The sequence below is a fragment of the Rhinopithecus roxellana genome, chromosome 10 (assembly GCF_007565055.1).
Source record: "Rhinopithecus roxellana isolate Shanxi Qingling chromosome 10, ASM756505v1, whole genome shotgun sequence".
NCBI lineage: Eukaryota > Metazoa > Chordata > Mammalia > Primates > Cercopithecidae > Rhinopithecus > Rhinopithecus roxellana.
In genome coordinates, this window is record NC_044558.1 from 24,309,204 (window position 1) to 24,319,644 (window position 10,441).

The following is a 10,441-nucleotide window of genomic DNA, read 5'->3' on the forward strand; positions in this document are numbered from 1 at the left end:
CTGTCTTACAAAAAAAACAACAACAAAAGTTTGAATTAAAATAACATTCTGGCCAGGTACAGTGGCTCATGCCTATAATTCCAGCACTTGGGAGGCCGAGGCCAAGGGATCACTTAAGCCCAAGAGTTGGAGACCAGCCTAGATAATGTAGTGAGATGCCATCTCTAACACACACACACACACACACAAAATTAGGCTGGTGTGGTGACACATGCCTATAGTCCAAGCTTCTAGGGAGGCTGAGGTGGGAGGATCACTTGAGCCCAGGAAGTTGAGGTTGCCCTGAGCTGTGATCATGCCACTGCACTCCAGCTTGGGTGATAGAGCAAGACCCTGTCTTAGGGGGAAAAGAAAAAAAAATTATAAAAAAAAAACAAAAAAACCCCAAAGTTCACATTTGACACTCCTGTTTACAAAGTACCTCTACTTTAAAACTCACTATAAGGTTAAATGCTCAGATTTTACCTGCAATATGCATAGATCTTATGTTGCTTCCCGCCAATCCCTCAAAATTTGCAGTCCCAATGGATGACCATAAGATTTTGCTGACTAAAGCAAGAATAAAAATGCTCACTGGGGATTTGTGATGGAAGAGGAGATGACCCTAAGTACCTCTGTAATGTGGATCTGATTCTACTACTTTCTCTGTCATCTAATCTCTCTTCTACTCTGGTGCCAATCACTGGAAGAGTTACAAAAGTAGCCTAATATGCAGAAAGTTTTTGCAAAGTTGAGTTCTTCACAGAATGTAGTTTTATACTCTTTTCTTTAGTGAAGAACTCTAAAAACAGTGCCACTGATGAAGAAAGAAGCCTAGCAATTTGTTTCAAACTGAATTCTGGCTTGAGGGTTTATCTATGACTGAAGTTGTTTAAGCTTGGGTTTGGTTCAAACCAGATCCCGTCGGGGGAGTGGGAAAAATTTTCTTTTTCCTCCCAGTTCACTCTCAGTTCAAAAATGAACAGTTGAGGTTCCTCCTTTGTTGAGAGAAACAGTCAGTTGGTTCTTGTTTAAGGCTTTAAATAAATAAGGACTAGAGGCCTATTAGGTACTATTAACAAAAACATTTCAAAACACCAAAGTGACTTTAACTTGGGAGAAAATGGCACCTTACATTTGAATACATATATTCTTGGAATTGACATAAAAATATATTACATCAAATAGACATAGCATAGCAAAGAAGTGAATATGAATCTAAAAATAGATTTTAATATAGCTATAAGAAGGTACTTGTACTGCACACTCTCACTTGAAACTGACATAAGCATGCTTCTTAATCAGGTAAGTCAGTGCAATGTAAGAGAGTAATGAGATATTGACTTTTCCAGTTAAAAAATCAGTGGGAATCCAGTTCTGCTACTTTCTGTGTATGTGCAGCTAATGCAGCTACAACTACTGGGGGCATGCAAAAATATGTTGAATGAATGAATGACTAAGCAAATGATTTAAACTCCTCTACATCTTAGTTTCTGTATCTGTATGAGTGGGATAACTAAGCCTCTCTCAAAGGGCTGACTGCGATAATTAAATACACATAAAGCACTTAGTATGATGCCCAGCACAGAGTAAGTACAGAATAAATATTAGTTGTCATCTCATTGAGCAGTCTCCAGCTGACATGAATATCCAAATTGCTAAAATATATATTGTAGAAAATCAGTTACAGTCAACCCTAGATTATCATACATAAAGGAGAAAAAGGTGGGACAATAGCAAGATGGGGGAACAGGACTTTCCAGCACTGATCCTCCCACAGAAACATCCATTTGAAAAACTATTCACGCATGAAAATACCTTCTCAAGAGCTAAGGAAATCAGGTGAGAAATTATAGCACTGGGTGTAGCACAAAAATAAGAAAAAACACATTGACGGTAAGAAAGACAGTTTTACAGAACTCATGTCACCCTTCCCCCAACTCCAGGCAGCACAGCATGGAGAGAGATACCCTCCAGGTGGGCAAAGGAGAGGCAGTGAGCACAGGACTTTGCCTTGGACCACAACACCAGGCCCACCCCAGCAGAACTCAGTGCTGAGCAAGCCCCCTCAGCCCAGACTCCAGGCTGACACCTGCAGGCCAAGCCTTTAGGCCCCTCCTGGTACTAGGCTGGATCACCCAGTCCTGAGTTCTAGGCTTGTCCCACTGGGACCCCAGGCTCCAGACCAGCTCAAGACTCAGAACAGCCCCAGCACCAGGCAAGACTGCATAGATTGTCTCCAGGTCTGCCCCAAGGGCAGGCCAGCCCCAGTGGCCCTAGGTTCTAGACCACTCCCAGTACAGGGCTGGCCTCCATGGGCCCAAGATTCAGGCCCACCCCAGCACCAGGCCAGCTCCTACAGATACAGGTTCCAGGCCTGACCAATGCCAAGTCAGCTCCTGTGGCCCCAGTCTGGCTCCTGCAGCCCACACCCCAGTAGAAGTAGGGTTTAGGCCCATCCCAGTAGGCCCTTCTGTTGGGCTGGCACCCATAGACACAGGCTCCAGGACCATCCCTGTGGACTCAAGTTCCAGGCTAGCCACCATTGCCCTAGGACCCCGGCCAGCCTCATGTAGCCCAAGTCACCAGGCCAGCACCTATAATCCCAGGCTCCAGTCTGGCCCGTGACCCTAGGCTGCACACTTGCCCCAGCACCACGCTGGCCCCAGGCAAATCCCTGTGGTGAGTCAGGATCTAGGTATGTTCCAGCAGACCCGGAGTCTGGGACTACCTCAGTAGATTCCATTGCCAGACTGGCCCCCATGGACTGAGGCTTCAGGACCACTTCTGCAGACTCAGGCTCCAGGCTAGTCACAGTACAACCAGGACCCAGGCCCACCTCCACATACTCTGGCTCCAGGTCCATCCCAGAGGTCCCAAGCACCAGGCCTACCTTGGAACCTGGCCAGACACTGAAGACTCAGGCTCAAGGCTCACCCCCGTGCCAGACCAGCCCCTGCAGACCTAGGTTTCAAGTCGGAACCCTAAGGATCCAGGCCCACCTCTATAGAGCTAATCAGCAGATCCATCCCAATGGATCAGGCTCCAGGAACAACCCTATGACCCCAGGCACCAGGCCAGCCTACACAAGGACTCCAGCAGCAAGCCTGCCATGCACCACACCAGATGGCCTGTCTAGAACTTCTGGATGGGCTTATTGATGACAGGCTTTCCCAGACAAAGTCAGTCTGCAAAGACTGGAATAAGTCCTTACTTCTTCAAACACATACATACCAACACATGGCCACAAAGACCAAGGATAATCAGGGAAACACGTCACTACCAAAGAAACAAAATAAATCACCAGTAACTGACCCTTCTTCATAACGAATTCAAAATTATTGTTTTAGGGAAGCTCAGCGGACTTCAGGAAAATTCAGAGAAACAATTCAATGAAATCAAGAAAACAGTAAGTGACCAAAATGAGAAATGTAACAGAAAGATTGGAATTATTTTTAAAAAAAAATCAAACAGCAATTTTAGAGCTGAAAAAAAATGTATACAGTCAAATTCAGAATATTCTAATACTGTCATGGTGATTAAATCATTTGTATCTTTAGTATGAAAGTTAACAGATAAAACTATTACAAATAATAATAGCTAAAATAACTTAAGGGATATGCAGTGTAAAAAGATGTACACAGCAAAATCAAAAACAAAATGTGGAGAGGTGGAGTAAAAGTGCAGAAGTTTTTTATGTTATCAGTTATGTTATTATCAGTTTAAAATAGCCTGTTACAACATGTTTTATGTGAGCCTCATGTGAACAACAAAACAAAAACCTAATAATAAATACACAAAAGATAAAAAGCAAGGAATCACAGTATATCACTAGAGACAATCATTTAATCACAAAGGATGACAGCAAGAATGGAAGAAAGGAACAAAAGATCTATAAAGCAACCAGAAAACAATGAACAAAATTGCAGCAGTAAGTCCTTACCTATCAATAATTACCTTGAATGTAAATGGACTACATTCTCTGATCAAAAGACACAGGTTGTTGACTGAATAAGATACAAAAATAAGACTCAACTACATGCTGTGTACAAGAGACTCACTTCACCTTTAAAAAATGGACACACATAGATTGAAGTGAAAGAATGGAAAAGAGCTGGGCACAGTGGCTCACATTTGTAATCCTGGGATGCCAAGGCAGGAGGATCCCCTGAACTCAGGAGTTTGAGACCAGCCTGGGCAACATGGTGAGACCCTGTCTCTACAAACAATTAAAAAATTAGCTAGGCATGGTGGTGTGTGCCTGTGGTCACAGCTACATGGGAGGCTGAGATAGGAGGATAGCTGGAGCCTGGGAGGTTGAGGCTACAATGAGCCATGTTCACGCTACTGTACTCCAGCATGGGATGTAGAAGGAGACCCTGAAAAAGGGAAGGGAAGGAAAGGGAAGGGAAAAGAGAAGGGAAGGGAGGGAGGCAGGGAGGGAGGGAAGGAAAGAAAGAAAGAGAGAGAGAGAGAGAGAAGGAAAGGAAAGGAAAGAAAGAGAGAAGAATGGAAGAGAATATTTCAAGTAAATAGAAACCAAAAAAGAGCAGGAGTTGCTCTTTTCAGATAAAACAGACTATAAGTCAAAGGCTGTAAAATGAGTCAAAGAAGGTCGTTATATAATGGTACAGGGAACAATTCATCAAGAAGATATAACAATTGTAAACATATATGCATCCAACATGGGAGCACCTAAATATATTAACAATATTAATAGATCTGAAGAGATAGACTATAATACAATAATAATGGGGGATATCAATAACCTACTTTCAACCATAGACAGATCATCCAGGCAGAAAATCAATAATGAAACACTGGCCCTAAGAGACATATGTAGAGAATTCAATAAAACAGCAACAGAATACACAGTCTTCTCAAGGGCACACAGAACATTCTCCAAGTTATATGATATGCCACAAAACAAGTTTTAATACATTTAAGAAGACTGAAATCATATCAAGTATCTTTTCTGACCATACTGGTTTGAAACTAGAAATCAATAATTGAAGGAATCTTGAAAAAAAATCATAAATATCTAGAAACTAAATAACATGCTCCTAAACAACCAATAGGTCAAATAAATTAAAAGGGAAATTAAAAAATATTTTGAGACAAATGAAAATGGACATACAACACATCAATACTTATGGAAGGTGGTAAAAGCAGTTTTAAGAGGAAAGGAAGTTTCAGCAATAAAGACATATAACAAAAAAGATGAAAGATCCAAAATAAACATTCTAGTGTTACAACTCAAGGAATAGAAGAACAAATAAAACCCAAAGTTAGTAGAAGGAAAAAAATAATAATGATCAGAACAGAAAAAAATGAGAGACTAGAAAAACAATAGAAAACATCAATGAAACTAAAAGCTAGATTTTTGAAAAGATAAACAAAATCCACAAACTTTTAGCTAGATTAAGAAAAGGAGAAGATTCAAATGGTATCAGAAATGAAAGAGGAGATATTATAACTGATATCACAGAAATACAAAGAATTGCCTTTTACAGCCACAGAGCGCAACTCAGCTCAGGGACGTTAAAATGCTGATGAACTTAAGGTCTGGTGTGTGTTTGAAAGAATCAGTGAAGCTTTTCTTTTTTTTGTTTTGTTTTTTTGAGATGGAGTATTGCTCTGTCACCCAGGCTGGAGTGCAATGGTGCGATCTTGGCTCACTGCAACCTCCAGCTCCCAGGTTCAAGTGATTCTCCTGCCTCAGCCTCCCAAATAGCTGGGAATACAGGCGTGTACCACTACACTCGGTTAATTTTTGTATTTTCAGTGGAGATGGGGTTCCACCATGTTGGCCAGGCTGGTCTCGAACTCAGCCTCAGGTGATCTGCCCACCTGGGCACAAAGTGCTGGGATTACAGGTGTGGGCCACTGTGCCCAGTCCATCAAAGCTTTTCAAGTAGATAAGGAGTATTTGAATATGGGACCACTGATATATTCAGAACAGAAGTTTTTGCTTTCTTTGTCTCTTTCATGGTGGTAGCTGGGGTGAATTCTGAGATGGTCCCAATTTTGTATAGGAATGTTTAGATGAGAATTTTTTGTTTCTGTCCTGTGGTTGAGCTGGGGCCATAGAGAATTTCCATAAAATTCAATTCCATTACTTAAAATAGTTTTTCTTTTTTTTTTTTTAACTAGTTTTTCTATCAATCAGCCCCAGTCTGAAACTTGAGACACTGTTAACACAAAAGAGCATACTCTACCTACAAAGACATGACCTAGAGTAGTTCTTCAAGCAGGTCAGTTTTAGGACACATTAATTCTATCCAACTAGACTAGCTATTTTACAACTATGTAAGACAACTTTATAAACTCTGCTTTAACTTACAAAGGTCATTTAATAATCCCATTGTTTCAACGATTCTAAAGATTATAAGTTTATTTTTACAGTCTACTCTTAAATATTACTGTTGAGGCATATATACAGCAATGGTGGATTTAATTCCGCCTAAGATATCTGAGCATCTGCAGTAAAATATGAAGCTACCTTCATTTGGTTGGTATGCTAAAGAAATTTTGTAAGTATCTCATTTTTAAAAATATTTGGTTTGTGTGTTTTGTGTGCTCAGGAATTTTTCCACAGTACTAGAGATCACTGTAGTGATTAAATTTGACCTTTTTGACAGAAAACAGAATAACAGATTCCTAGGGATAAAAAAGGGGTGACTGCAAAGGAACATGAGGGAATTTTTGGAGTGATTCTACACCTTGTTCTACAACTATTCTACATCTTGATTATGTTATGATTATGCATTTGTCAAATCTCATACTTAACGGTAAATTTTAGTGAATATAAGCTCATACTTAAATAAACATGACTTTACAATTAAAACAAAAGAAATATGAAGGCTCATAAGAGACTGCTATGACCAATTATATGCCAACAGATTGGATAACCTAGAATGGATAAGTTCCTAGTCACATACAACCTATTAAGACTAAATCATAAAGAAATAGTTAATCTGAACAGACCAATAATAAGAGATCAAATCAGTAGTTAAGTCTCCCACTAAACAAAACCCCCGGGACCTGATGGCTTCACTATTGAATTCTACCAAACATTTAAAGAAGAACTAATACAAATCCTTCTCAAATTCTTCCAAAATACTGAAGAGGAGGGAAAATTTTCAAACTCAATTTAGGAGGCCAGCATTATCCTGATTCCAAAGCCAAACAAATACACTACAAGAAAAGAAAACCAAAGGTTAATATCCCCAATGAACATAGAAGCAAAAATCCTCTACAAACTCTAATTGCTAAGGCTATACCTTACATAAGGCAGAATGTTCAACAGACTTACTTGTGAATTATCTAAGCCCCATAATTTACTTTTCTTTCCTTAAAGGCAATTTCAACCCATGGTTCCCATTGTCCTCCCCATCCTCTTTTTTGGCTTTTTAAAAGACAGGGAGTCCCTGGATCCTGGATCTAGTACCTATCCTCTTTTTTAAAACAAAAACAAAACACTGAGTTTCTCTATGTTGTCCAGGCTCGTCTCAAACTCCCGGGCGCAAGTGATCCTCCTGTCTCTGCCTCCCGAGTAGCTGGGATTACAGGTGCACACTACTGTGCCAGCTCTGGCACCTAGTCCCTAGTTGGATAATTAATCCTTACAAGTCATTTGCAGAAAATATTTTTATTTCTATAATCATATTTGATGCCAAAGTTATGTTTCCAGCCTACCTCCTCTAGCCATCTTTTAGATTCAGAATGTAAAATAAATTTAATATAAACAATGTGGTTTTGGGGTACGAGAACGAATAACAAATAGCAAAATAAAAACTATTTTGGGGTACGAGAACGAATAACAAATAGCAAAATAAAAACTATTTTCAACTAATTTTAGAAGTCGGGCACGGTGCCTCGGGCCTGTAATCCCAGCACTTTGGGAGGCCGAGGCTGGTAGATCGCCTGAGGTCAGGAGTTCGAGACCAGCCTGACCAACATGGTAAAACCACGTTTCTACTAAATACAAAAAATTAGCCAGGCATGGTGGCGCATGCCTGTAATCCCAGCTACTCAGGAGGCTGAGGCAGGAGAATCGCTTGAACCCGGGAGGTGGAGGTTGCAGTGAGCCGAGATCGCGCCACTGCACTCTAGCTTGGGTGATAGAGTTAGACTCTGTCTAAAAAAAAAAAAAAAAAAGGAAATTTTAGATTTCCTATTGTTCTCTTTAATCGCAATAAGCCTGACTGAACTATCTCACAAGGACCTCCAGAACACTAATTCAGTAGAGGAGGGTGGCAAGATTGATTGTAACAGAGTAAAAGAGAACTTAAGGTGTGTTAACACAATTGGGTGACGAGAGGTCATGATACATGAATAAAGACTGTAATTCTTGTTTTACTCCATTTGTCAATCTCAGCAGTGCAAGGTGATTTCTAGGCGACTCTATAAACCAGTATCACAGGACCTACCTCCTCACAAACTGTAGAAAAGCGGTTGAGGAACTGTACAGTGTGCACCACAAATTGGTTTAGAAAAGCCACCGTTCTTTTCTGTTGAATAGCTGGCACCTGTGTTACGTAAAAACAAACATGGTTCATACAGGAGGAACGTACACAGTGCAAACCTTTTCATATTTGGAAATAATCACGAGGCACTTTGCTGTGTGATATGAATTTCTTGAAGGACTGGAAATAGTCATTAACTTGTTTTCCTAAACTGTGGGTGGGGTGTCCGAAGACGACAGAGGTGCATAAAAGTTTGAGAACAGGCTCTAGACTCACTGGTACGAATTTTGGCAGGCAGAAGCAACACACATAAACACACACAAAAACTTGGGGGCTGAAAAAGAGGTAGGGCTAGCTATCACAACCGGCATCTGTCGCCGGCGGCACAGAGACACGAGAGATGGGAAGCGAAAGTTGGGAGATGCACACCGTCTCCTTAAATCAGTTCAGGAGGGACCCCATTTGAAGGTGGACTGCGGATCTCTCCCTCCTGAGGCCGGCAGAAGGGCCCGGGGCCGTGACAGAGTGGGGACCCGGAAGGTGTAGTCTCCCCGGGAAGCTGAGTCTTCCCCATCCTCCTCCCGGAGGAGGAGTTTAGTATCGTCTTTTACAAACCTTGGTCAGGTCTATGCCTGACCCCATGAGAGGAAGCCCGTCCTCATCCATCTCCTCTGCGGGCGGGAGACCCCGAGTTCACCCACAAACCCCTCCCAGATGGGGCCCGCCCAACCCAGTAATCGCGTCTCAACTTTCCCCCTAAGTCCCCGCCTCCGGGGCCCTTCCCGCCGGAAGAAAATGCCTCCGCTCACTAATCACTCGGCGACTTCCGGAGAGCCCGCCTCCTCGCTCGGCATTCTGGGATTGGTAGTTTTAGTTCAGATTGTGACGTCAATTTCGGGATGGTGCAAGGATGCAGTTATAGCAGTAAAAATCTTAGAAAGGAGGCAAACAAAACAAAACAAAGCCAGAAGTTGCGTCCCTTTGAGGTTACCCCTACTTAGTCCTGTCTGTTATATAGCAGCTCCGTCATTCCTTGAGCAACAATTTTTTTTTTTTTTTTTTAAATCCTAAGTGCCATATATACTCTGCTAGGCTTTTACTGTGAAAACAAAGATTGAATTTGATTGCTGCACTGGAGAGGTTTATGCTCTGAAGAATGAGAAATAAGACCTACTTCCAAAGGATGTGTGTGTATATACACACCAGTTCCCAGGCTGGTCTCGAACTCCTGACCTCAACCGATTCTCCTGCCTCAGCCTCCCAGAGTGCTGGGATTACAGTCTTGAGCCAACCCGCCTGGCCTTCCAAAGGTTTTTAAAACATGAAATAAAATGTCAACTACTAGAGGTGAGGCACAAACCTACGGAAGTGACTGCCATTTACAGGGAGCATGGAAAAGATGAAGACCAAGTGGGCAGCTTTGTTTTAAAATGGGGGTCTCGCTGTGTCACCCAGTCTGGTGTGCAGTGAGGATCATAGCTCACGGTAGTCTCAAACCCCTTGGCTCAAATGATCCTCATGCCTTGGCCTTCCTAAGCACTGGGATTATAGGTGTGAGCCACTGGCACCTGGCCCTGTTGGTTTGGTTGAAGCAAATAATCCCATAAATGGAGAATAGTAGGAAATGAGGTAAGAGTGCTACCGGTGGAGGGTGTCCAGGTTCTTGACGTTTTGAACAAAGAATTGGACAAAATGCACAAAGCAAGGAAAGAATGAACCAACAAAAGCAAAGATTTATTGAAAACCAAAGTACTGGCCGGGCGTGGTGGCTCAAGCCTGTAATCCCAGCACTTTGGGAGGCCGAGACGGGTGGATCACGAGGTCAGGAGATCGAGACCATCCTGGCTAACACGGTGAAACCCCGTCTCTACTAAAAAAAAAAATACAGAAAACTAGCCGGGCGAGGTGGCGGGCGCCTGTAGTCCCAGCTACTCGGGAGGCTGAGGCAGGAGAATGGCGTAAACCCGGGAGGCGGAGCTTGCAGTGAGCTGAGA

General features: G+C 42.2%; 1 protein-coding gene across 2 annotated transcripts in view; it reads right to left on the reverse strand.

Moving 5' to 3' along the window:
* Positions 1-9,275, reverse strand: part of WASHC3 (WASH complex subunit 3) — a 46,822-nt gene extending 37,547 nt beyond the window's left edge. For both annotated transcript variants that reach the window (XM_010381294.1, XM_010381293.1), the window contains exons 1-2: positions 9,063-9,275; positions 8,412-8,510 (exon numbers count right to left, since the gene is read on the reverse strand). In XM_010381294.1, the coding sequence (XP_010379596.1) occupies positions 8,412-8,510; positions 9,063-9,113 (150 nt within the window). In that variant the 5' untranslated portion in view covers positions 9,114-9,275. The remainder of the gene's footprint in view (positions 1-8,411; positions 8,511-9,062) is intronic.
* Between the last annotated feature and the right edge of the window lie 1,166 nt (positions 9,276-10,441).